Source organism: Oculina patagonica, chromosome 8, assembly GCF_052425735.1.
Source record: "Oculina patagonica isolate OP01 chromosome 8, crgOcupat, whole genome shotgun sequence".
NCBI lineage: Eukaryota > Metazoa > Cnidaria > Anthozoa > Scleractinia > Oculinidae > Oculina > Oculina patagonica.
The window spans coordinates 20,446,824-20,474,346 of NC_135765.1; the positions used below are offsets into that span (position 1 = coordinate 20,446,824).

Here is a 27,523-nt window from a genome sequence, read left to right on the forward strand (position 1 = left end):
TCGGACTCGTCCCCTTGAGAGCTAGCATGCGCGACTGGTTGGACTGCCTCCAAAGCCTCCCTTTCCGCGTCATTTTCCGTCATTTGATTCTCTGTGGTGACTTCTTGGTCTAGAGATGCAAACTGGCTAAATGACACATCTGCCAGTGAGGGATACTGCTGGACTACCCTTCTCCACAAACTAGATTCTCCACCTTCTTCTACGCTTTCCTCGTCTGAGTCAAATGGGTCCTGCATTGGCTCTACCACCACGCCTGGAAATCCGGCCTTTCTCCAACAGTTTTGGATAGTGTTAGTGCTCACGTTGTCCCACGCTTTGGCTAGCATAAAAGTAGCATCCTTAAGATCTATCGCTTTGATGGGCTGATCCTCATCCAAATACTGCAGCATTCTTCGAATCATTGTCTGGCGGTAGTAGACAGTAGTATACTAAGGACAGCGGTTACCTTTCCCGTGGGGAGGAATCTCATTAACGTGGGGAGGAATTAATTAAGTAGGTGACGTCATAGGGGCGTCAGTGACGTCATCAAAAATGGGGCGTAAATGACGTCATAAAATGGGGTGTAATCTAAAAATAGAAAAAAATATGATGTAATGGGGCGTAATCTAAAAATAGAAAAATTACATCATCGGGTGTAATCTAAAAATTGAAAAATTACGTCATTAGGGTGTAATCTAAAAATAAAAATTACATCATATCGGAGGGTAACCCCGCCTTGACCAATAGCCATAAAAGAAGCTGCTTGTAGTTCAGTCTATTCTCAGAGTTTACACCGTTCAGATCACAATGTACAGCAGTTATAATCAATTCTTTCAAGAGGGTTATGGAAATATCATATTACCCGATGACAGTGGAGATGAAAGCGATGATGAGAGCTCACAGGAAAGTGAACAGTCATTTAGTCAAGATTCTCAATCGAGCGAAGAAATAGACTCTTCCCAAGAACAAATGGAGCATATAGATCCCTGGTCGCGCATTCAAGATGAAGTCACTAGTCGTCACGAAGCCAAGCTCGAAACTCTGATAAACGAGTATGAACAACATGGAGATGTGTCTGAAGTGGCCCGTGTTAAGGCTGAAAATGCTCTGCTACCAGTATACAGGAAGGAGCTGAGAAAAGTTCTTTTGGAGTATTTACAGTGGATGCATGCAATGAAGAAAGATTCGACCTTCCGTAAAGTGATAGAGACCAAAAATGAATTGAAAGATACAGAGGGATATGATTGGTTAGAATCGACAGAACTCGCTATCGATAAGCGAAAATTCTTACTCAATCGGTTGTTTGTCAAACAAACTGTTCCCGAACACTAAGTGAACTGTGACTGTTAATCTTTTCTGGTGACACCTCTGTCAATGTTTTTAATAATCAATAAACGTATTTTAAAAGAGAAAAAACCTGTTTGTTCCTTCTTGTGTCTCGCGGTGCGCAACTTGTCTATATAAACGCCTATAGATGCTAATTTCTTAAGCAAACTCCACCAAGTTTATACCGTAATTCGCTTAAATGCTCATACGCGTTCTCTACCGTTTGAATTAAGATAAAACCAAACATGTGAAACATAGGTTTACAAGTCAAAAAAGTTGTACATTGATCAAATTTTTTTCACAAAATCGGTTCACTGAGCTGGTCTTACAATTTATTTTACTCGTAACTGCTCAATAACTCCATATTGCCAATGTAGTATTGCCGTATTGGCCGCTACGAATTTTTTGCTGTTTGTAATAATTGCTATTTGATTTTCTTGGTTGCTCTTTGTCACTCAACTGGTTAAATGATTTATTGATCTTATGAACTTAACGTAATAAGAAATTTTGAAATGGAAAACTTTTAGAAAGTTTTGACAGTAAGAAAGTTTACTTTAAAGAAATGTAAATGAACTGTTGACAGGTTTGAGTGTGAATTTTTCGCTCCGATAATAACCCTTGGGAAAAGCATGTTAGTAATGCCTTTGTGTTAAGCGAAACCCCTAATTCTGGAAAAGTTTAATGAATTTTTATGAAGTAAATAATAAGAGTTTTTTTAAAGGAAATAAACTGAAGAAAATCACTTAATTTCCTCTTTTAATACACTGTTATTTATACAATAGCCGTTGACATTACATTCTTTTAAACAAAGATTGCAAAAACAGACTTAAACCTATATGTCCGTGTCATCCAACAGCAAATGTTTATGCAAAAACATTACAGAGAAAGCCACCGTGGATGTTGAAGTGTTGTTATTTTAGACCGTTTGCTAGTCTTGTCTGTTTTTCGAATGCTTTTACTTCTGTTTTTCAATAAATCCTTTGATTTTCTTGGTGTGGATAACTGGTAGTTAATGTCAATGCCTTGTTGTTGAATAGACGGAGGTATGGTACACGCTTTAAGTTTTTGGCTGTTCTCAGTGTTTTGATAGATGATTACTTTAACTTTAGGTTGTAGTTTTGCTTCTTGTAGCCACTTTCTTCTTTGATTGTGATCCAGCTGATGAACATTAGTAAGATGGTTAGATAATTTCACGAGATATTTTGCTCCACATCCCGGAACCGGACAGTCTCGGCAAACTCTTCTAACCATGTTAACGGCATGAAATATTGACGCAAATGAGAGAGTTTTGTTAATATCCTTGTGTTATATAGACGCTACTGAAGGTCAAAAAGGACAAAATGAGGTCAAAAAGGACAAAATAAGGACAACAAGGACAAAACAAGGACTAAAAGGACAAAAGGAGACACGAGGGACATTTAAGCTATATGTTTCGCTGCAAACGCGCGTGGAGAACGCGCGTGGAGAGAGCGCGTGCATGACATTCAATAAAAGTTTTTTTTCTTATCTACGTAACTGATCACTGATAAAAAACCAAAATAATTAATAATTTAATGATAAAGGAAATCTCAAATTCCCGTTTAATGTATATTCCCAGGAAAGATAGCAATATGTCTACTGTTCTTGTTTTTCTTTCGCTCATATCAGCGTATTCCAACGCCTGCTTAGAGGGAAAATGTCGGTGCTATGAAGTGTTGGAGCTTATGCAATCACACACAAATGTAATTAACGAAATCGTATTTCAATAAACAATGAAACGGAAACAACAGTCTCTGTCATGTTTGTGTTCCAGAAACAAAACCGAACAAAACCTTTATCTGTGAACTACATATTCACATCTCCGTTGTGCGAGAATACAGACCAATGTGAGAACAGTCGATAAGCTCCAACACTTCATAGCACCGACATTTTCCCTCTAAGCAGGCGTTGGAATACGCTAATATGAGCGAAAGAAAAACAAGAACAGTAGACATATTGCTATCTTTCCTGGGAATATACATTAAACGGGAATTTGAGATTTCCTTTATCATTAAATTATTAATTATTTTGGTTTTTTATCAGTGATCAGTTACGTAGATAAGAAAAAAAACTTTTATTGAATGTCATGCACGCGCTCTCTCCACGCGCGTTCTCCACGCGCGTTTGCAGCGAAACATATAGCTTAAATGTCCCTCGTGTCTCCTTTTGTCCTTTTAGTCCTTGTTTTGTCCTTGTTGTCCTTATTTTGTCCTTTTTGACCTCATTTTGTCCTTTTTGACCTTCAGTAGCGTCTATATAACACAAGGATATTAACAAAACTCTCTCATTTGCGTCAATATTTCATGCCGTTAACATGGTTAGAAGAGTTTGCCGAGACTGTCCGGTTCCGGGATGTGGAGCAAAATATCTCGTGAAATTATCTAACCATCTTACTAATGTTCATCAGCTGGATCACAATCAAAGAAGAAAGTGGCTACAAGAAGCAAAACTACAACCTAAAGTTAAAGTAATCATCTATCAAAACACTGAGAACAGCCAAAAACTTAAAGCGTGTACCATACCTCCGTCTATTCAACAACAAGGCATTGACATTAACTACCAGTTATCCACACCAAGAAAATCAAAGGATTTATTGAAAAACAGAAGTAAAAGCATTCGAAAAACAGACAAGACTAGCAAACGGTCTAAAATAACAACACTTCAACATCCACGGTGGCTTTCTCTGTAATGTTTTTGCATAAACATTTGCTGTTGGATGACACGGACATATAGGTTTAAGTCTGTTTTTGCAATCTTTGTTTAAAAGAATGTAATGTCAACGGCTATTGTATAAATAACAGTGTATTAAAAGAGGAAATTAAGTGATTTTCTTCAGTTTATTTCCTTTAAAAAACTCTTATTATTTACTTCATAAAAATTCATTAAACTTTTCCAGAATTAGGGGTTTCGCTTAACACAAAGGCATTACTAACATGCTTTTCCCAAGGGTTATTATCGGAGCGAAAAATTCACACTCAAACCTGTCAACAGTTCATTTACATTTCTTTAAAGTAAACTTTCTTACTGTCAAAACTTTCTAAAAGTTTTCCATTTCAAAATTTCTTATTACGTTAAGTTCATAAGATCAATAAATCATTTAACCAGTTGAGTGACAAAGAGCAACCAAGAAAATCAAATAGCAATTATTACAAACAGCAAAAAATTCGTAGCGGCCAATACGGCAATACTACATTGGCAATATGGAGTTATTGAGCAGTTACGAGTAAAATAAATTGTAAGACCAGCTCAGTGAACCGATTTTGTGAAAAAAATTTGATCAATGTACAACTTTTTTGACTTGTAAACCTATGTTTCACATGTTTGGTTTTATCTTAATTCAAACGGTAGAGAACGCGTATGAGCATTTAAGCGAATTACGGTATAAACTTGGTGGAGTTTGCTTAAGAAATTAGCATCTATAGGCGTTTATATAGACAAGTTGCGCACCGCGAGACACAAGAAGGAACAAACAGGTTTTTTCTCTTTTAAAATACGTTTATTGATTATTAAAAACATTGACAGAGGTGTCACCAGAAAAGATTAACAGGCACAGTTCACTTAGTGTTCGGGAACAGTTTGTTTGACAAACAACCGATTGAGTAAGAATTTTCGCTTATCGATAGCGAGTTCTGTCGATTCTAACCAATCATATCCCTCTGTATCTTTCAATTCATTTTTGGTCTCTATCACTTTACGGAAGGTCGAATCTTTCTTCATTGCATGCATCCACTGTAAATACTCCAAAAGAACTTTTCTCAGCTCCTTCCTGTATACTGGTAGCAGAGCATTTTCAGCCTTAACACGGGCCACTTCAGACACATCTCCATGTTGTTCATACTCGTTTATCAGAGTTTCGAGCTTGGCTTCGTGACGACTAGTGACTTCATCTTGAATGCGCGACCAGGGATCTATATGCTCCATTTGTTCTTGGGAAGAGTCTATTTCTTCGCTCGATTGAGAATCTTGACTAAATGACTGTTCACTTTCCTGTGAGCTCTCATCATCGCTTTCATCTCCACTGTCATCGGGTAATATGATATTTCCATAACCCTCTTGAAAGAATTGATTATAACTGCTGTACATTGTGATCTGAACGGTGTAAACTCTGAGAATAGACTGAACTACAAGCAGCTTCTTTTATGGCTATTGGTCAAGGCGGGGTTACCCTCCGATATGATGTAATTTTTATTTTTAGATTACACCCTAATGACGTAATTTTTCAATTTTTAGATTACACCCGATGATGTAATTTTTCTATTTTTAGATTACGCCCCATTACATCATATTTTTTTCTATTTTTAGATTACACCCCATTTTATGACGTCATTTACGCCCCATTTTTGATGACGTCACTGACGCCCCTATGACGTCACCTACTTAATTAATTCCTCCCCACGTTAATGAGATTCCTCCCCACGGGAAAGGTAACCGCTGTCCTTAGTATACTACTGTAGACCTTCAGGTTCTGAATAATACCCTGGTCTGCAGGCTGAAGTCTACTTGTACAGTTTGGCGGGAAAAATATCAATCGCGTGTTTGTTAGGCCAGTGACTGACACGTGTGCAGTGCAATTATCGATGAACAGCAGGATATGCCGGTTTGCCGCTTTCATCTTCCGATCAATTTTTCGAACCCATTCTTCGAATAAAACACTGTCTATCCATGCGTTCTTTTGTAATTTATAGGTCACTGGAATCAAATCCATATTGCTTCCCCTGAAGCACCGGGGTTTGGCGTATTTCCCGAGAACTAACAGCGGTAGCTTGTCTGTTCCGTCCTGGTTGCACGCTACAAGAACAGTAACACGTTCTTTACTGTTCTTTCCCCCACTGCACTTTTGTCCTTTAAAATGGAGGGTTTGTGTTGGAGTTGCTTTCCACAGAAGGCCTGTCTCGTCCGCATTATATCGATCTCTGGGCTGATAGCTACGGCAAATATCTGGGAGACGTTCTGCCCATGTGTCCACTACACTGGAGTCGACACTTTTTTCTTCACCGCAAACATTCTGGCCTGTGATACCTTGCCTTTCTTTAAATCTATCTAAGAACCCATTGCTTGCTTTGAAATTTTCGTAACCAAGCTGCTCTGCAAAGTAGCGGGCCTTCTCTGCCAAAAGCGGTCCATTGACTGGGACATTAATGCTTCGCACTTTTTTAAACCATTCTGCTAGAGCTTTTTCCACATCAGGGTAAGACGGCTGCTTCATTCTCTTGCGCTTGTCCTTGTACAGGCCTGCTTCATAGGCGCTTATGATCTCCTTTTTACTCCGCACAATAGTCGCAACAGTTGATTGAGATAAAGGGGGGTCAAAACGCTGTGCAACTTCGGCTTGTTTCTTTCCACTGTTAAGTGCTTTCAAAACTTTATACTTCTCTTCCAAACTCAAAACTCTTCGACTGCTCTTCTTCTTCGCAGAAGCTTTCTTTGCGCCGGGAATTTCATCGACATTCTCTTCGCTTGACATCTTTAAGACACTGTTTAGTGCAGCTCTCCGCGTGTTTGCTGTTGTGTCATCTGAGATTGAGTAGATATGACCTTTCTTTAATATTTGTATACGTAATTGGACTACATGCTGTCCAATTTGGAAATAATTTGATGAAAAAAATTCCGAGGGCAGCCAAAATTGGACGAGGCCGTAGGCCGAGTCCAATTTGGCTGTCAGAGGAATTTTTTGAATCTAATTATTTCCAAAATTGGACACTGAGCATGTAGTCCGGTTAGATATTAATTATATAGCTTGTAGTCAGTGAATCCAGCATAAACAACAAAACTTATGTCCAGAACGGGAAAAGCATTCAACAATAGTAGGCATAACACAGCACATGCAATTCACTCAGAGCATTGTCCTCACAAATAAAACTTAAACAAAACAGTGCAATTTTATTCACCTGAGTTTGCGAAGCTTGCTACAAAGTGAGTGAAAACACTGCATCAATCAATGAAAGTCGTAAACAAAGTGTCCGAAGAGCTTAAGGAGGCTCGATGTAGTTTTTTTAGCCCTAGGGTGGTCGTTTTGAAAATGAAAATTATCTAGGAAGCCAATGTTCGATTTTTGCCAAAATACACCATAATGATTAAATATGACCAAAGTTTATTTTTTTACGGGTCACTTAGTCACAAAGGTTACCATAGCAACGATTGTCGTTTTCTTTTGTTTTCAAACAAGCTTGATTTTCTCGAAATCTAGATTGACAATTGGTATTTATTTTTTGATATGTTAAAGTACAGTGGTTTGACTATCTGTAGACAAAATTTCAGAAAAATCTGTAAGAGCATTTAAGAGTTAATCAAGAACAAAGTTTTTTGTAACTTCTTGTAGTTTCCTACAATTGGTTGTCGATTTTATTAACAAATTAAAGCAAAAACTCTCTTGCTTTTAGTTAATGGTCTTTGATGGTGTAAGTATTTACATTTCACTTTGAATAACTGCGTTCAAATACTACGAAAAAATTTATAAGCACCTTTTTCACATTAAAACAGAATTTTTCTGAAAATTTCATTCTTGATTTACTTGAAAACGCTCTTACAGATTTTTCTTAAATTCTGTCAACAGTAAGTTAATCTACTAATCTTTAACATATCAAAAAATGAATACCAAAAGTCAATCTAGATTTCGAGAAAATTAGGCTTGTTTGAAAACAAAAGAAAACAACAATCGTTGCTATGGTAACCTTTGTGACTAAGTGACCAGTGAAAAATTAAACTTTAGTCATATTTGATCATTTTGGTGTATTTTGGCAAAAATCGAACATTGCCTTCCTAGGTAATTTTCATTTTCAAAACGACCACCCTAGGGCTAAAAAAACTACATCGAGCCTCCTTAACACAATTTATATCATAGATACTGAGATTTTCTCACGAAAAAACGATTGCGTACAAATGATACGTAAAATGCATTAGCCAATAGGAAAAGCGAACGATGAAAACTCACTAGTGAAAAAACGTCGTTCGTCCAATCACAAGCGCGAACGGCCAAAACTCACTTGTGAACAACATCGTATCGCCATTTTGATTCTCGTCGTAAACACCGGCGACATGGCGGAGACACGTTCAAGGTTTGTTTGTGTCTTTAACGGCTCCACTGAGTCGTTTATATTGCAGAACAGGAAAACCAAAACACTATAAAGAAAACGAAACAAGACGGCCTTGTTGTCACAACGTTTCTTTAAACAAAAAGAGAAACACGAAGCGAGATAACCGAAATTCCTCCTGCCGAGTTGAATAAACCTTTGAGTATAAATTCGCACAAAGGAAGGACAAGAATACGGGCAGTCTTCACTCCGAGGGATTGTAGCGAGTTTTGATTCAGATGATGACTAAAACACTGCAGGTTTGTCCTTGGTTTTGGCAGACTGTTTTCTTGATTTAATTTGTAAGAGTTCGCTCGAGTTCGCGATGAGTTATTCAGCGTTTAGCGCTGTTTTGTTCTGTTAAAACACTGAACTGGAACTTGCAAGTTTTGTACAAGTCTCAGTCAGGTTTTCTATCAAAAGTTGTTTCTGTAAAAGTTGCGAGAGTATAAACTGACGTCTAATTTCTTGTGCTACACTTCATTAAAGATGTGATTTTGAAAGACAAACATGTTTTAGTTATTTTAGTTTATGGCAGATGAATGGGTTTCCTAAACACGCACGTAACTGATAAAAAGTCGAGCAATTTAATTTTCTTTCCAAAAACCTCAGTACTGTATCTATAAAATAAACAAATTACACCATGGAAAATGCTTTGTACGATTTTTATTCACTCGCAGAGTTGTATCAGAAAACTCACTCGTTCGTTTTCTGATACTCAACTCGTGAATAAAAATCGTACGCGCGCATTTTCCATGGAGTAATCTCTATTTATTATATAGCCGCGAGTGTTTTACTGGAAAATAGACCACTCGTAAAATTCATACGAAACTGCATCCGGGACTGTAGTGGCGTATTTTCCATATCCTCACTAGTGAGGATATGGATGATGTCATTTCCCGCCTTTGCACGGTTGTTTGTGCAAAGCTGTCAAAGCCGGTTGGAAATGGCGAGCTATCAAGATCGATTCGTGAAGTTCACTGAAGCCGAAATAAATGCCTTACTGAGGAGCAGGAAAATGCTAACACGAAGAAGAAAACTTCTTATGACTTGAAATTATTTAAAAGAGCTTCTTGCTTGTGGAAAGTCAGACGAAGAGAGGGAAAATCAAGAAATTCCAGCCGCCGAACTGCAAGACTTCGCGATCAGAAATCAGTAGAAAAGCGGTGAGTTTGAGCAGAAACAGATTTCAAAACGGCGAATTATTTATTGTCAGTAACATTGATGAAAGCTAATAAACAGACTGTTTTTACATTTACGTTATACATCTTCTGAAAGCTTCAGTTCGCGACATTTTGCCTTTCAGTTTGGCAATTTACTCAATTGTTATATTTAGCCGTCGCTCGTGCTTTTGATTAATAAAAATGAACTGATTTTTGTCTATATAATAAAAAGAAAATTACACGGTGGCTTGAAGATATGAATTTTATTTTCTCGCGGTAAAAGCAATATTTTACTCATTCGCTGCGCTCATTCGTAAAATATTGCTTTACCACTCGAAAATAAAATTCATATCTTCGCGCCGCCGTGTAATATCCTCTATATACAGGCTTCAGAAACAATAAATACAGACAAGCAGTTAGTACGTGATAAATTTAATGAAAGATAACATTACATTTCGTGAGTTTAATCGACATTACTGAAGTCGCTATCACTTGCAGACCCTGAAAACAAACCAGACAGTCACAGAGTTAACCATGCCATGAAACATTGTGATGCCTACAAATTTGACCAATCATATTTGAATTAGTAATTATCGGATTTCAGAACAAGCATTGACTTGGAATTCTGTCAAGATTCCAAAGCAAAAGATCTTTGTAGATCATTAAATTGAAACGAGAATTAGCAGCAGACGAATGAAGAATAAGAGAATAAAAGAGAGATAAGTCTTTCAGATCACGTTCGTAAAAATGTTGGAAATATAGTGACATCAAATCATAGACTGATGTGCATGTAGCTTACCCTGCTCACTGCTACTTTCAGCGTTTTCCTGCCTGTCGCCTGCGGGATCGTCTGCATCGTAACCTATCAAGAAAAAACATTAACGCTGCTACAAATTTCATTTCCAACTGATATACACATTGTATCACCGCTAAATGTAATAACAACGCTAAATGTAATACCAACCGCTAATGTAATAAAAACTAACTCTAAATGTAATACTAACCGCAAATGTAATAAAAATCAACCCTAAATGTAATAACTTACCTCACCGTAAATGTAATACAGTTTAACGCTAAATGTAATAAGCTGACCAACCGTAAATGTAATACAAGTTAACCTTAAATGTAATAACACGTTACTAAGCGTGGCAAAGGCGTAAATTGCATCAATATCATCAGTGATATGATATCACTTCAATAGATTATCGGATTACACAATCACGGTCAATCCCCTTTACTAACTAAACCGTTAGGCGCAGATTACCCCCCGGGGGGTTACTCCCATACAATCATTCGGGTATTTGCCGCCCAACGGGGTCGTGATTTTGGAGCTCCTGAGTTAGAGCGGGGTATCCATTTTAGAGATGTTTCCTAAAACGGGATACACTATTTTAAACGCACGAAAGCAGCCATTTGAAATTATTCAATGAGAGATTGATTTTAAAAATACGATTTAGAACTATTGCACCCTGTGTTGCGCATCGTTAGCTTACGAGCATGGTTCTGTGCGTTTTAGTTTACAACGGGGTATAAAAAGATTGACTTAGTTACTATATCAAATTCAGGGCAAATTCTTTTTAAAACGGGTCCAAATTTAGAGTCCCGGGCGGCACATACCCACCAAAAAATACCCGAGTGCCTCCCCCCCCCCTGGGAAATTACCCAAAGAAGCTTCTTGACACAAATAAAGACACCAGTTGAACGGAATGAAGTGTGACTATAGGAGAGATGTTCATATAAGGAGGTAATGGACAGGACATGTCTTTGGAGGCTATGTAATGGCGCGATCCGCTGCAAAGAATGTCGAAAATGATGTTTGCAAATGCTTGACATCAGAAGGGCTGTTTTCTTCGGAAATCTTAAGAAGTTCCCAGTTAAGCTTTGATCGGAACTACAAAAAACCTCGGCAATGTTCAAAAAAAATCACCGAGAATCAAGTGATGCCCAGTAACCGTAAGGGAGCTTTTAACACTATGCTATTACATTTGAGGTTAACTTGTATTACATTTACGGTTGGTCGGCTAATTACATTTAGCGTTAAATTGTATTACATTTACGGTGGGGTAAGTTATTACATTTAGGGTTGATTTTTATTACATTTGCGGTTAGTATTACATTTAGAGTTAATTTTTATTATATTTGCGGTTGGTATTACATTTAGCGTTGTTATTACATTTAGCGGTGATACACACATAGCTTGGAAAAAACTCTCCAAAGTGAACAATAACTTGGTTTCATAGTCAGCTTTTATTTTATTTATTACATGCAACTACCTTACACACGGGGAAGTTAGGTTAGTTCTGTTGATTATGGTTTCTATGCAGGAAAGAACATCATTTGTTAGTGAACGGTGGCGAGGGAGTATTCAAAATAGAAACTCGGTCAGAAGGCAACCTTAGATAAGGCTTAACCATATTATTGACAAACAACATTGATGGGAACCTTGTTGAACGGCAAGTCGGTTATCCCTGACGAAGCAAACGACGGTTGGTAACAACAACAGCGAGGTTGTTTTTTTTTTTCTGTCTACTACCGTTTCAAAAATTGAAAAATACAAATATGAAGAAATAGTATTTACAACACAAAGCAAACACCCAGATCGCAGTTGTAACCTTTAGCTCGGAGTGACAAGCAATAGTCCTGTAAATACATGTTCCATGTAAACAAAATGCCCAAAATGACTAACGAACCTTTCCTTATGGACACCTGAAATATGGATACCTCTCTATTACGGACAGTTCACTCGGTCCGAAAGGGACCAAAATTCATATAACCTCTACCTCTGTAATACAAACACCGCCATGACACACCGCCCTGTCCCTTTTGTGTCCGTATTTAGGAGGTTCGACTGTACGGTATTTAACAATTATCCTGCGAAATCGCGCGGAATATCGCCTGATACTTAGCCGACGAGGACGTAGGCCGAGTTGGCTAAAATCAGACGATATTCCGTAAGATTGAGCAGGATAATTGTTTTATTATTCAACAAATTGTCAACGAAACACATTTTGCACATAGAAAAACTGTAATTATGCAGCGCTTTACAAGATTTCGGACGAATCTTCGCAACCTACGAATATCGCAGGATACATGCTATGTAAGGATGACAGATATCGTTAACAATTTGACCATATATGGGCAGCGCGCGCATCTGTTGAATAATAAATAATGTCAAATGCGTGTTCAAAGGAAGACCTTGTACAAGTGACATTAAACAGCTATAAAATGTAATAATCAAGAAAAATCAATCGTCCAGAAAGAACCGAGTTGAGCGGTATATACTGTGTCAGGGTTACCTTTTTCCTCAATCTGCTGATTATCCTGCAGCTCAGCTGTAGAAAACCTCTGATCCTCCCCTTACACGAAAATACAAATTCAATATTAAGCCACCTAATATAATTTCTCCATCTGTTTGAAACAAAAATTAAGCTTACCATCGTCCCGGGGATTTAAGTAGAAACTAAGAGTACTTCAGATCTAAGATGTAATATAAACTGGGACTTGAGTTTTAAAATATTAAACGGAGTTACTCAAGATATGTAAAATATACCTGGTAAAGTTTTGCCTTTCCCTTGATGCATTTGAAGTTCTCTTCCTCCTTCACTGCTACTTGCCGCTGACCCAGTGTCGCTTTCATGGTCACTTGGACTGCTCCCGTCTGAGCTCTCATCTTCGCTACTCCAGCTACCTTTACGTGAAATCTGTACATCACCTTGCAACTCATTACTTACTACAGCATGAGAAAGTTCAAGGGGACTTGCGTCTACAGACTCGTCAGCGGTATTCAGTACACTAGTATGCGTGTTCAGTGCGCTAGTAAGCTTCCGGCCAGGTGAGTCAGTAAGGCTTGGGTCAGCGGTGTTAAGTCTTGATGGAACTTTCGCATGAGACTCATCTGCTGTAAGAACGTTACTGACAATCAACAGGGGACCATCACAAATTAAAACAAAACCGTTTAAACAAAAATATCCAAGTATATTTTTAGGCAATCTCGTCCCGCGAGGCTGCGATCCTTCTGGTCTGCGCCAGGGATCGGGTCCTCTGGGCTAAAGGCGTCTGAATCTGATTCGCTGTTGAAAACTTGTTCGTTTCACCACAATCGTTATTCTCCGACGCACGCGCACAATCAAACCAGAACCAGGATTTCCTTGTTCCGGTTTTGGATTTGTCCAGAGCTGTTGCGTTTCCCGTCCGCTGGTCAAGGGGAACGCAGGCTCTGGGAACGAGATTGATTGTTAAGGAAACTTTTATTTTTACATGTGTGCGATCATTTTTGTAATGCGATGGGGCGTTACTTAGCGATATTAACACAAGGAGAATTATAATCAGCCAGCTCCTAACTTGCAACTTGCGTCAACTGACTGAAATGTGCGCCTTCGTTATAATCAGTTAGTCTGACTGACTAACGATCATGAAGACGCTAGATTCTATTAAGACTAGCTCTATGCTAGTATAACGGTGTTATAACATTGAACTGTAAACCAAATTCATACCACTTTCAGCCTGTGAGAAGGATGTTAACGTGGACAATTCTGTTCTGTGAGGGGAGGGGACAGAAATCGCTTCAGGAGCAGCAGCTTGCTCTTGTCGTCTTTCATGTGATTGTACAGACGAGGGGAGGGAGGGTGGGGCTAACGTGTCTTTGCTCTTCTGTTGGAAAAGATGATGAATGCAACGTCAAAAACAGCTAATAACTTTTTTAGATACTCAGCCTGCTCTATTGGAATCCGCTTTTCGCTGTTAGCAGAATGGGATCCCTAAAAGAGAAAATTATTCTTCATTTTTGGCTTATTTACAATTATAAAAATTAAAGGGATTGTCAGTATTTTTTTTGAACTCCTCTCCTCTCTCTTGTCTTCTCTTCAGCGAACGTTGTATTCATTTTTTTTGCTCCTTCTTGGCCATGTTTTAAGCCATATCAGGGTGTAACGTACATGTCCAAAAAGACTTAGGCCACTTTTCTTTGACCTGGTTTTCATACATCCAGACATAAATATAATACACAAAATTGTTTGTTTTCAACTGCACTACTTTCTCTCTTTTCTACAAGCGATGGTCAACCTGACTGTGCCTAGTTGACTAGGGTCGTGGTCTTGTTTTATGGTTAAAATAAGCAAACATGCATAAACAGGAGATAGAAGAGTCTGATGACATGTTCTGTAGCATGCATTACGGTTAACTGCTGACATACTGGTTGTCGTGTAACTCTTGGTTTCTGCATCTTCTTTGCTCGTGCAGCTGCTGCGCTGGCTTGATGAATTTTTTCTTGAAGAAATCAAAAATCAAGGTCTTATGCTTTAAGTAAGAAGGTCATATTTTATATTACACCTGGCATATATTAGGTGCTTAGAAACCCGGAATAGAGGGGTTATATTTTGTGTATCAGGCTCCAAACTGTAGCAACCCTCCAAGTTGCGACCATTTTAGACCCCATGGCGACTAGAATTTTAGAACTGGCAACTAAATTGTAGGGCAAGTCACCAGCCCGGCGACCACAAGAAGACTGCTCCAGAGCTTGAGCAAACTATCACCCAAACTCACTTTGTTCTATTCATTCACTTTGCGATTATGTTACGATTTCGCCATTGTCCGACACTCATTGCTACTCTCCTGGGCCCGGTTGTTCAAAGCACGATTAAGCTAATCCAGGATTAGCGTGAAATTTGATTTCAATTAATTTTTATAACATTTCGTTAAGGTTTTCTGTTAATATATTTAATCCCCCATTTTTGACGTGGACCAAACTCAAACGTCACAAAACATTAGCTATGGAAAACTTTTAAAACAAGAGAAATTAAAACCTTGATCATCTTTTAATCCTGGGTTAGCGTTAATCGCTCTTCGAACAACCCGGCCCTGGTGTGGAGGCTAGTCTATCACTGGTAAGGTTTGCAGCATTTTTGTCAACATTCCCCAGCAAAACCGTGCGTAGCCAAGAACACCACACAACTACCTTATTGTTACTTATTTTCGCGGGACTTAATTTTCGCGATTTTCAAAAAATCGCGAAATTTAAGACCCGCGAAAAAGGTTCTCGCGAAAATTAACGACGCGAAATTTAATACCCTTCGATATAATTCGTTATGAATATTCAACGTTGCCGTCAGTTTACTACTTAATTACCTTGGTACAGTCGTCAAACTAGCTCTACTTTGTTGCAAAGGAACATGTTAAACTGTTTTTAAAGTTTTGTTTTGTTATATGGTTTTGTTCAATGTCATTGGAAACTGTTGCAGTGGAAAATTAAAATCAGTTGGACCAGAAGTACATAATTATGTACTTCTGGTTGGACCAATTTTGAGACTTACTGACTGTTAATGTCGACCAGTATTTGACACTTCTCGCGAAATTAAGTTCTCGTAATCTTATTTTTTGGGCCAAATCGCGAAATTTAAGTCCCGCGAAATATGGTCGTTCCATTTTCTCGAAATTAAGTGCCCGCGAAAATAAGTAACAATAAGGTGCTAATGCTAGAACCCAGACTTCTCGATCTAGAATCCAACATAAGGACACCTCATCTCCCACTGAACATTGTACAAACACAAAACGTCAATCATTTAGACTAAAAATTCATCAATGCTTACCAAATTCTTCCTCGGAGCGGTTGCGGTGAAGATATATCCATACTTTTCTATTGCTGTCGTATTTAACACATGGATCACGTTCATAGTGAAGCCTGTCCAAAGCTCCGCTAACCACGGTATGAATCTGCGTACACAGACACAAAAATCAGAACACAGCATTAATGTGCAGTGTTTGTTTATTTCTTTACCAAGGTATCCATGAATCATAGCAGGTTATTGTATCTTATTAAAACCTAGCTATTGCAATTCCTGAGTTTTGACTGGTTTACGGGACATGGTATATGAGCTCATAATAATTTTGCCATGGACTACAAATGTTGTAGATGTGTTGTCGACGAAAAGCGCCAGGGAGCTCAAATATTGCAATTCTTTGGGTGTTTTTAATAAAACAATTATTCTATAAGCGCTAGTTGGATGTGAGATAGTTATAGCCAACTTGGCGCTACGCACCTCGTTGGATATCTACCATATCTCACATCCAACGCACACTCATGGAGAAATTGTTAAACATTTTAGAATATAGCCACTGTACGCAGCACCGTAGCCAACCAATTCTTTCATATTTGAAGTATTTTTCAATGCATTGCCTCTTACAGGATCCCGGAGAAATAGATGAATTTAAACATTTTACCGAGGCAAGTTCCCGGTTTGCATGTTACTAGCTACGTGGCTGGTATGCGCGCGAATAGGAAAACTATCTTCTGTTTAGTAAACATTAGATAGAATGCATGATTGGTTGATTGGCTGCACTAAATGTCAATTCAGTTCCTGGTCACTAACGATGTTTTAATAGAAAAAATATCAAGTTACCAACCTGTGCATCAGACGAATTTGGGTTAAGAAACTGAGAGTCCTTTAACAGCTCACACACCTATAAACAAACACACACCACTGAGATTCACAACGTTGAATGTTATCTATCAAATGATCCCACTGGTAGTAGGCTGTACAAGTTAGGAGTTTAGTCAAGTTTAACAAACCATGTGATTTGAAAACAGGGTACTTCAGTTGTAATAGATAAATCAGTTTTGAACATGCATCCCTGTAGACTACCGCATGGTGTCATATTGTTTGGACACTCAATGACACCCATTGTGACATGGAAAATTTCTTTTTTTGTGTGTGTTCTCTGACTTGTTTATTTTCTCAGCATCATATTGTTCACTTTTAATTTCACTTAGCTTGTTTGATTTATTCGCGGATTCTACCATTTCTTCTGCTTTCGCGATCTGGACCTTGTTCAAATTCTCATAAGATTTACGGAAGAAACTGTTTGCAGCTCCAAATAATGAGTGTCTGACATCCTTTAAGTTTCAATTCCACTATTAATAATCGAAACATTTACTCTCATTTTTGAAACGGATCAGCCTACAAGAGTACAGCTGCATTTTGATTATTAACTGTCTGCTGTGTCAGTTTTACAAAATGACTGCAATACAAAAATCCTAACAAAAATATACATGAACACTTAATATACCTCAGCCCTAGTCCCCTCTCCGTTGGGCAGTCTGGAGGCGGCATCTCTGACCAGTGTGAGTATAGTGACGTATGGAGGTCGTAACGAGATCAACAGTGAGTGTTCACGAGCCTTGTTCAGATTGGTATCTTTACTGAAAACACCCTTACAAAACAATCAATGGCAAATTAAAAACTCTTTTGTTGTTTAAGAGTACAAGTAGATGTGCAAGTCCTCAAATATCACATATACCCGGGCATATACCAATATCACGCCGAATCTCACAATAGTCATAACATATCGAAATGAACTTGTTCCTCAACTTGTAACTTGTAACCATGGGTTACAAGCCACAATACTCCATGTTTAAATGTGAAATTCATTATTAATTCTGAAGTAATGGATCCAATGAAAAGGCTCTATTCAGGTCACATGAATACAGAATAGGCAGTCTCTAATTTTAATAGAGAACAGGCATTCTGAATTTTACAGCTTAGAAACAATACAATTGGATTTTCATTTAACAAGATTGTGTCCACCTTCAGCTCGCTAACAACAGCAGCTTATTCTGTGACATACCTTAACAGGGCCAACAACAGACTCAAAGCCATGCATTCGGAAGGTAAACGCTTTGTGTGGATTGGCATATCGTTTGTTTTCCTGTTAATATAATGAGTGATAACATACATGTAGCTATGTTTTGTAACTATAGTGTCCCAGTTAGTAACATGACAATGAAATGACATTCTCATTGTTTTCGCTGTCGCCATCACCCTACTGAATGGCAATGAATGGATAACTCAAAATCAACTCTAAACTTGAGGGACGTTTTCAATTTTGCAATCAAGTCAAAGCCAGCTCAGACAATCCACAGTCCACAGTCCATAGTCTGTCCAAATGAAATAAGCAATGAGCGCCAAAAGTGTTGAGACAGTCGGCACTTTTTGAGTACCTTGGACAAATTTTACCCCTCACCCCTTCAATATAACCCCCTCCCCCCGAAACAATGTTGTATTTGTTATCTGCAAGACTTGCCTCGTTTGAGTACAACATTGAAAAGGGGGGAGGGGGAGTGGTTCAGAAGCGGCAGCAGATTAAAGGTGAAAAAACGGGAATTTTAAATTAGTATCAATTTCATTCAACTGTCTCAAGGACTTTTGACGCCCGTTGTCTGAAAGGGAAATCTAGCTTTTTGCAATAATTATGAGTGCAAACTAAGAATCCATGGAAATACAATGTTTCGTGGACTAAGACGCATTTTTCTGATATATAACATAACGGGTTACCACGGGTAACCAAACAAATTAAAAGGAATAAGAGTATCTTGTTTCTCAACTATTTTGGTTACCCGTGGTTACTCGTGGTTACCCGTTCATTTCGAGAAAAGAGGCCGTTTTTCACATGTTATTGACAAGCTGTTTGTTGAACAATCACGGATAGTTGCGATTCCATTCAATTGCATGCATTTTTACGTGATTAAATGAATAATATCGTCAATAATAACGTGAAAAGCCGTCAGAGTCACGGGCATGTGACGTTTTACGTACTAGTTGCGTGACACCGTCACACAAGGCGATCGTAGGTTCTAAAATGCGCGAAAATAATCGGTGGATAGTAATATATATTTGATATTTGTACCCTGTCCATTGTTTACAATTATTTAATCCATTGTCTTGTTCATACTTGCAATTATTCTGGAAATTACGCCTTTATCTAGAGACTTCACGGTATCGGAGATACGTCCTCAAAACAGACCAAAGGTTATGAAAGTTATATGTTCTTCTTTAGTGCATCGTCATGTAATTAGATTTACCATGTTAAAAATACTTCTTCTTTAGCTGAGATACGCAATGCGTCCTGTCCACAAGCTGTCATCGCATTCAAGTTTGATCTTTCGTGCAATTTATAGAATCTTTTTCACATTCCGTCTGTAAATAGTCCCTTTTGCCGTGCTTCAAGGAACTTATACCATTTGCTACGACAAAACATTGTCCTGTTCTGAAAGAAACGTGTCTTGCGCTGGCGCCTGCTTACCGCATTAGTTTCTAGACAGTAAATCGACCCATCCCATTCCTTAACCTTGGGATTTTTCTAAGACTGGACCGCTTTTCCCGGGAACACAGTTTTTGGTGGCGTCCGATAGCTTTCCTCGTCACGCACGCTCGATTTTTTTCCTTTGCTCTAAGCAGCTTTAAAATGCGATACAAAAACCCCGAGATATTTAAGGTTGTTGCATAATTTATTTGGCACCTAATCCTATTAATTTCTTTGCAAAGCAGACATACGCACGTGTTTCAACACAAATTCTAGCCTTAATCAAAGTCTCTTCGAGATATCGACGTTTTTGCATGAAGTATGAGTCGAAGGTTTATCCTGTGCATTGTTCTTCGAACTTATCATTACAGTTTCTTTGTAGTTTAATTTAACAATTTCCTATCTTCGCGGAGGAAATGCAGCCATATAATTTTGTCAAAAATGGCTCGTTCGCGCCGGGTATTTATACACATATTCCTTAACATTACACAAATAAACAGTGCAAATTTCAGCGAGATCTGACAATTCTTTACTTTAAAACTGCAAGGACCTTTCGAGGCAGTCGATTACGGAAATGAAACAGCAAAATATGCCTTCGACGCTTTGTTTTTGCGACGCTATATTTGAATTGTTATAGGTAGACCGCCGTTCAATGTGTTCAAGGCCGTATCGTTACGACTGCTCCATGAAAAAGCACGAAAAAAAATACGGATATTTCCGACTACTGTCGGAGAAAACATTGCGTAAACAAATCGTTACACTCAAGCTGCGTTTTGTCTAGGCTCGGCGAGGGTCGGATATCAAGACCCAGGATTAAACAAAAGCCACATATACAGTGAATGCTTTCGAATTATATTTGAAGATGAAATACGAAAGAATTTTGCTGTCTTTGACTGAAATTCCACTCGAAGTGCGTAGATACGATCGCATGTTGTAAAGCCGATTCATGCAACATTGCTCTCAACGCGATGTAAGTGCTAGTGATTATTTATTCGTGTTTTAGTTACGCAATCCATTGTTTGTGCGACGCTTTTTATAGATCGCCTTTCAGACACACGTGCGTTGAGATAAGAAAGCTGACATGTCACTTTTAAAATTGTTATATAACGTTTGTAAATGTGACAAGTCACGTTTTTTCCACGAAATCGCAAGTGATCACCCACAGCGGAAAGTAATCCCTTGAGAAATTAAAACAGTCCCTTGAGAAATTAAAAAAGTCCCTTGAGAGTTTACAAATATGTGGTTCCAAATTTTGTCTACTAACCCCTATTCTACCATTTTTGCTTGTAAACAAGCAAAAACGTCGAAAAAACGATTTGGCCTTGTTTATGCACAGGTCTAGCCGATTTGTGACGTCATCGCCAAATTACAATAATCACGATATTTACGCGCTAATTAATCTTTCGTAATGCAGCGCAGTACCAATGTGATCACCTGATTCTAAAGAATAATATATGTTTGTGTCCATGTTATGTAGTTTCTTATTTTCAAGATATACCGAAAATTCACCTTCAGACAATGAGCGCCAAAAGTGTTGAGACAGTCGGCACTTTTTGAGTACCTTGGACAAATTTTACCCCTCACCCCTTCAATATAACCCCCTCCCCCCGAAACAATGTTGTATTTGTTATCTGCAAGACTTGCCTCGCTTGAGTACAACATTGAAAAGGGGGGAGGGGGAGTGGTTCAGAAGCGGCAGCAGATTAAAGGTGAAAAAACGGGAATTTTAAATTAGTATCAATTTCATTCAACTGTCTCAAGGACTTTTGACGCCCATTGAGGTTAAAAAAAAAAAACAGCTGAATACCTGCTCCCTGAAAGCCGCTCTCTCATCTTCTGTGCTTGGCCTCACAACAAAATCTGTTTTTCTGCAAGAGAAAGCACAACACTTTAAACGGATATGTTCCACTCTAGTAAACGACTCTCTTGTTATTTTTATCTATTTCATAGCACTGTTCTTTTTCAAACTATTCAATTGCTTTTACAAATACGTCATCTCCGAAACGCTAAACTGGTTGTCCATGTCCCCTCCGGGCAAAGAAAACAGAAACAACAACAATAAATTATTTCTTATGAGAAGGAAAGGAAGGTTCTAGCAGGAATTTTCAAATACATTTTAAGAATCTGAATAAAACTAAGTTGATTTAATTACAACATCTTAACCGCTGTCTTTACTTACACGAGTGCAATGGGTGTAGATGAGGAATCCGCCTCAGCAACAACACCCTGTAAAAATTCAAAACAAATGTTACAAAATTAACTAAAGTGAAATCACAACTTCCAGACAACACACATGCAGAAAAGGTATTTTATACCATGCCATAGTGGCTCACATAATCTGTAATTCAACTCCTAGTGTGTTGCACCAGGTATTCGCTTCAGCCAATCACTAAGAAATATCTTCTGAATTACATATAGAGTTCATGCTGATTAAAATGTTGCTTAGCGAATTTCTTTCTTATTTCTGCAGCCTTTCAATTTTCTAGTTACTAACATGTCCCTTAAGTTAGAATCCCTGACACTGAAGCCAAGGTTCAAAAGGCTACTTTCCAGTTTTCTATTGTCACACACAACACATAGAGGGGTTATTGTGTCTTTTGCTGCCAGAGCTATCCTCTAGCTGAAGACGTAAAAGCATTGCTCAAATCAAAACAGATACATGAAAAGATTAATGTTGTGCTTCCCATTTGCAAAAAAAAAAAATGTGCAGAATTTGGACGGAGATTTTCTGTTGTCAGAAAAATACCAAGATGGTACAGTGGTACAGGTACCACTTCATTTTGATATCAGAGTGTATGGAAAGTATCACAGTAAACAGCTTGCCTTCTTGTTTGTAAGTTGTCCTTTGATTCGCAGCCAATCCTCACACAATGGCTCTAAATGTTCATCAGAGTCTCTATGAGAACCTACAAAAAATATCACTTGTAATGAGCAGTATTGTCAATTTAATTTGCATGATATTATTATATTACCACCGAAATAAAGAAGAGCCAATATCCCCCACCCACATTGGATTGACTCATCAATGGGATCAGAGTTAACCTGTATTTTCATGTGTGCCTAATTTGTTAATATAAAAAAATGTACATTTAATTTATTTACCAACGTAACACAGAGGAGTACTAAGGAGCTCGTTAGAAAGTGTATGTGTATCGAAGATCAAATTGGAATCTGAACAGTTGTTTTTTTCTGGAGGGAGAAAAACCAGATAACCCAGGAAAAAACCCCAAAGCAAGGACAGAACCAACAACAAACTTAACCCACATATCATTATGGCGCTGGGCCGGAATCGAATGTGGCCACATTAGTCCCTACTAGCCTGCTATTGTGCAATTTGAAATCTGCAAATGTTTTGTTGACATCATTGTGAATCTGTGTATACATACATAATAAACGGCATGCAATGCATGCAGAGGTCATGACGTTTCCCAAGGGGCTCTTTAGCGACCAAGGTGGACTGCGTTCTAATAATTGTGTTACACAGGCCAACTGTAGAAGATGCCTGTTTACTGAATATAACAGAACTTGACAAGTACAATATGTGTCTTTCGTTTATATTTTGTATTACTTCTTTCTAACTTGCCAGGGGTATTTACAGTACAGTGATTCCTACCTATCCACTTCCACTGCTGTGGCCTTTCTTTGAAATCCACCAATGGAACAAAGGAAGCTGGAGTCTCTAAAAACAACAACGATAGACTTGGTGTTTGCAAGAGTTCTTAATATGGCATTGTGACAGTTTACTGTAAACCAATACTGTTTATACCTCCTGAGCTGCCAGAGAGAAAGAGGAGAGCAGAATAAACCAGCTTGACCCAGTCTTGCTCGTGTTTTTTCCATGCACTGGAAGCAGATGATGGAGACAGCTGCAGGGGCAAGCAAATCAGAGTCATAAGTACATGTGACATGTGACATCATATGTTATTTATGATAACATTATTATCGTGATTGGAACATACCATCCAGTGCAACCCGTTTTCAGGGGGAGCAGGGGTGGTGGGGTGCTGACAGCATTGGCACATCAGATTTTTTAAGAGCAAATCGACTTTCGGGATGGCAGGACGACGTTAAGGCAGATGAATCATGCCCATTTGAAAACATTTTCAACCTTCCCTGTTGACTACTTTAGTTGTGGTATGTTTTCTAAGTGTTGCGTAAATTCACTTACCGAATACCAAGTCAACATCAAGGCAGACAGATTGTTTCAATTCCATCAATGCAATTAGATATGACAACATTTTCAACCCTCCCTATTGACCAAGTTGCTGTAGGTTTTCGATTGTCGATTACAGTCTAATGTGCCCTAATATTGATTTTGTGTGTTGCAATTAGCCATGTTCAAAACGAGCAGGGGACTGGGTACGAATATTCAATATAGATTGCACTGAAAAACTGGGCCCGTCATCTGAAAGAGCATCCAAAAATTAGTAACTTTACCAAATTTGAGAGTTATTGGTTTAAACGCATAGGTATGGTTTACTTTTAGAAATTGCTAAAATAAGAGAGCTTAGTATGGATTGGAGGGACAGCTGTCCATCCAGCCATACTAAGCTCTCTTATTTTAACGATTTTTAAAAGAGTTCCATGCCTTTGCGTTTAAACCAATAACTCTCAAATTTGGTTGAGTTACTAATTTTTGGATGCTCTTTCAGATGACGGGCCCAGTTTTTCAGTGCAATCGATATTGAATATTCGTACCCAGTCCCCTGCTCGTTTTGAACATGGCTAATTAATCCATGGCCGCTACTTCTGTTTCAATAGTATATTACAGTCCTTTAATCTCGTGTTATGAACAGTAAATACAGTCGAAGCTCTCTTAACGGACACTCTCGTAAACGGACAGCTCTACTTACGGTCACTTTGTTAGAAACCCCGTTTTTACTCTCATAGAAACTCTGTATTTTTACATTCTCGTAAGCGGACATTCCCGTAAGCGGCCGCGGACACTTTCCGAGATTACGACTTAGACTTTTTCTTTGTTTTTAAGCTCCCGTAAGCGGACACCGCAAAGAAAATTATATAAAAAACCTCTGTATCTTGTATTAATCAATCAACTTCACATCGCCGTTCGTCACAATGATTTTACTGTAATTACAGAACCATATTTCAGTGTTTGTTTTGTCGTCATCCACGTCCGGTTACATTTCGAAACACCACTAACATGCATATTACCATTATGTTAGCCGAGCAAGCTCCCGTAAGCGGCCATCTATCCCCTTCACCTCTAGTGGCCGCTTACAAGAACCATTCTCGTAAGCGGCCAGCTCCAGTTGCGGACACTTTTTTCCCGTCCCGAGGGTGTCCGCTTATGAGAGCTTCGACTGTAATATCATTTATACAAACCTGCCATGCCTTAACAAACTCTTCAATCTAAATAAAGAGAGCAAAAAATTAAATGTCAAGCTACTTTCTTACATTAGCAATTTCTTGGCACTGGGGATGGTTCGATCACCAAAAGCCGCAAACAAAGGATTCAAAGGACAGTAAACAACACCAAAACCACAACACAAGTGTATAACTTATCAATATTAGTTTTACCAACACCGTAAATTTTTATTTTACAGGGTATCCAAAATAGTTATTCATGTTATTTCTTTTTTATTTTTTTTTTTTTTTTTTTTTTTTTTTTTTTTTTTTTTTATTTTTGATTTCTTGATATGTGATTTTATTATATGACTATAGCTCCGTGAGCGGTCAAGATGAAACAAATCCCGTGCTCTGATTTGCTACCCGAGCGATCAAGATGGAGCCATCTTGACCGCTTGGGATCGCCCACTGTGTTCTCGCAAGAGAAAAAACTTTTCAGTTCCGTCGATGCTACTACAAAAAACTTTTCCGTCTTAAACTTGAGCTATGAAACAATTTTCCGAAACAAAACGAATATTTTCTGTCTGTTTCTAGCGAAAGGGAGTCTGATAACAAAGAAATAGGTCTTGAAGCGAACGAGAACAAACTAATTATTAAACAACAAATGTTAAAGAGTTTCGTGAATTTATTTGCCACAACAACCAGCTAATACAATTAAAATGCAAAGCGACTTAAAGCCATGATATTGGTTTTGTTCGGCAGAAAAGGGAGAGAAGTCAGTGACATACCTGAAGAATAAAGAATTTCGGCAAAATTGTTGTTTGTGTAAATCTTGATGTAAATCTTTATGGAAGAAAGCGGATGGCACGGCGAACCAGGCAATGTAAGCTTTTAAAACATCTTTTCACCGATGCCTCCAATGCTCATGTTGAATGAGGTCGGGTGAAACATTTAAATAAATGATGTAGGAAAGTTCAAGCTTTTCCCTGAAGTCCCAAACACTTTCAATATCACAATTTCAATATTCAGCTCGTGTCACCATGACGGCAGGTTTGCACCACTAAAGCGCCAGAAGCGAGCAAATACTCTGCAAAACGTTGAATAATCAAAAGCTGGCAGCCAGATGGATAGGACATTCTTGTTTTAAGGCTTCAAACTCAACGTTGATTTGCAATTTAAGCCATTTAAATAATTTATCCTCTAGAGGGTTAAAAAGAGGTGAATTTCGCTGTTGTTGCATCGTTTTACTTCGTCTCAATTCATTCAAGAATTTGGCAGTCACTCGTTAAACTTTTAAACCAATGAAATGATTTTAGCGTGCGCCATTGAATGTACATGCAACAGGCTTCCTTTTCAGTACTCGAAAAAAGTCATATAATAAATCCTTTATTGACCAAGCTTGTTCGGTCAAGAAGGCAGGATATTGGCCTCGTTCTTTTTTTGCGTCCATAACCGGTCCATAACCACGCAAAAAAAGAACTTGGCCAATATCCTGCCATCTTGACCTCACGCTTGTTCAATAACCCATATACCGGTATGTTTTACAATTCTAAGGTGGTACCGGTAAATTGTTTGAGAGTGCAAGTCGTGACCTTTCTCTTTGTGTAACAGCACTTGGTATTGTACAATGTTTATTCTAGTTATGCAATACTTTCAAGTTATCACCACTGCCAGTATTACTGTCACCATAGTCATTGCAACATGATGTAAAAGGGAAACCTCAAGAGCTTATCCCATTTTCGGTAGCGTTAGGCCTCTAGGAATATTTCTACTCCCCCCTGAATGGGATGCAAGTCTATCGCAGAGTACCCCCCAGCATTATTTTGCTGGCACCCATCATTTTACACCTGCGTAGAGAGAGGCACTATGAGAGTTTAGTGTCTTGCCTAAGAACACGACACTGTGACCCCAGCCAGAACTCGAACCTGGACTGCTTGATCCAGAGTCCAGCGCACTAACCATTAGGCCACAGTGCCTCCCACAACACGATGTAAAGTCGCCCATAATGTGAGATATGTCCATGAACATCCCTCAAGTGACATGTTCTTCAGTATACAATTTCCAAAAATTGTCCAAATGTTTATTGAGTGTTACCCACCATTTTCTCAGCATTTAAAAAGTGTAAAATATTTTATGAAGGCTACACAAGGGTTGCTATTTAACAAATTTGACGGCACGCTCTTGGTTTCTATCAGCTGATAGTTGGCGAGGAGCAAAGCCCCAAGCCAACTAAGAAGAAACTGAGAACGAGTCATCTTATTGTTTTGGCATAACCCACCAGCTGATGTAATAAACAGAAATAATCGCTAGTGAGGATGATTGGTTAACTTTCAAAAAACTGAGTGCATGCCCCAAGAGCTGTCTATTGTCTTAGCTACCCGCTTCGTCTATTTCAAATCGCACAATCTGATTGGCTACATAGGTGCCTTCTATCGATCCTTAGATGGCTCTTGGTGCGTGTGCTTATTTTTTTGAGGAATTTTGTCAACAAAACATTCAAAAAATCAACTCTTGCTATATTTTGTGTTTAATAGATCTGCAGCTGGGTTATGCTAAAACAATTAGACGGCTCGCTCTCGGTTTCTA

General features: G+C 38.4%; 2 protein-coding genes and 1 long non-coding RNA gene across 5 annotated transcripts in view; 1 reads left to right on the forward strand and 2 right to left on the reverse strand.

Moving 5' to 3' along the window:
* Positions 1 to 9,093, reverse strand: part of LOC144662763 (uncharacterized) — a 138,125-nt gene extending 129,032 nt beyond the window's left edge. Inside the window, exon 1 of the long non-coding RNA XR_013572524.1 lies at positions 8,210 to 9,093. This is a non-coding gene — a long non-coding RNA (uncharacterized LOC144662763). The remainder of the gene's footprint in view (positions 1 to 8,209) is intronic.
* Positions 603 to 1,684, forward strand: LOC144663332 (uncharacterized). The gene is made up of 2 exons (XM_078524228.1): positions 603 to 632; positions 667 to 1,684. The coding sequence occupies exon 2, from the start codon at positions 787 to 789 to the stop codon at positions 1,309 to 1,311; it is 525 nt and encodes a 174-aa protein (XP_078380354.1). The 5' UTR covers positions 603 to 632; positions 667 to 786; the 3' UTR covers positions 1,312 to 1,684.
* An 879-nt stretch (positions 9,094 to 9,972) lies between the features above and the next one.
* The window catches only part of LOC144662709 (nuclear factor related to kappa-B-binding protein-like), an 82,027-nt gene continuing 64,476 nt past the window's right edge, over positions 9,973 to 27,523 (reverse strand). For 2 of the 3 annotated variants that reach the window (XM_078523579.1, XM_078523581.1), the window contains exons 15-30: positions 24,974 to 25,000; positions 23,397 to 23,496; positions 23,244 to 23,309; positions 22,454 to 22,536; positions 21,810 to 21,856; positions 21,438 to 21,498; positions 18,176 to 18,256; positions 17,618 to 17,761; positions 16,955 to 17,011; positions 16,141 to 16,264; positions 14,748 to 14,821; positions 14,050 to 14,206; positions 13,107 to 13,454; positions 12,853 to 12,912; positions 10,356 to 10,418; positions 9,973 to 10,057 (exon numbers count right to left, since the gene is read on the reverse strand). In XM_078523579.1, the coding sequence (XP_078379705.1) occupies positions 10,020 to 10,057; positions 10,356 to 10,418; positions 12,853 to 12,912; positions 13,107 to 13,454; positions 14,050 to 14,206; positions 14,748 to 14,821; positions 16,141 to 16,264; positions 16,955 to 17,011; positions 17,618 to 17,761; positions 18,176 to 18,256; positions 21,438 to 21,498; positions 21,810 to 21,856; positions 22,454 to 22,536; positions 23,244 to 23,309; positions 23,397 to 23,496; positions 24,974 to 25,000 (1,530 nt within the window). In that variant the 3' untranslated portion in view covers positions 9,973 to 10,019. The remainder of the gene's footprint in view (positions 10,058 to 10,355; positions 10,419 to 12,852; positions 12,913 to 13,106; positions 13,455 to 14,049; positions 14,207 to 14,747; positions 14,822 to 16,140; positions 16,265 to 16,954; positions 17,012 to 17,617; positions 17,762 to 18,175; positions 18,257 to 21,437; positions 21,499 to 21,809; positions 21,857 to 22,453; positions 22,537 to 23,243; positions 23,310 to 23,396; positions 23,497 to 24,973; positions 25,001 to 27,523) is intronic. The other variant, XM_078523580.1, reaches the window with a different exon arrangement.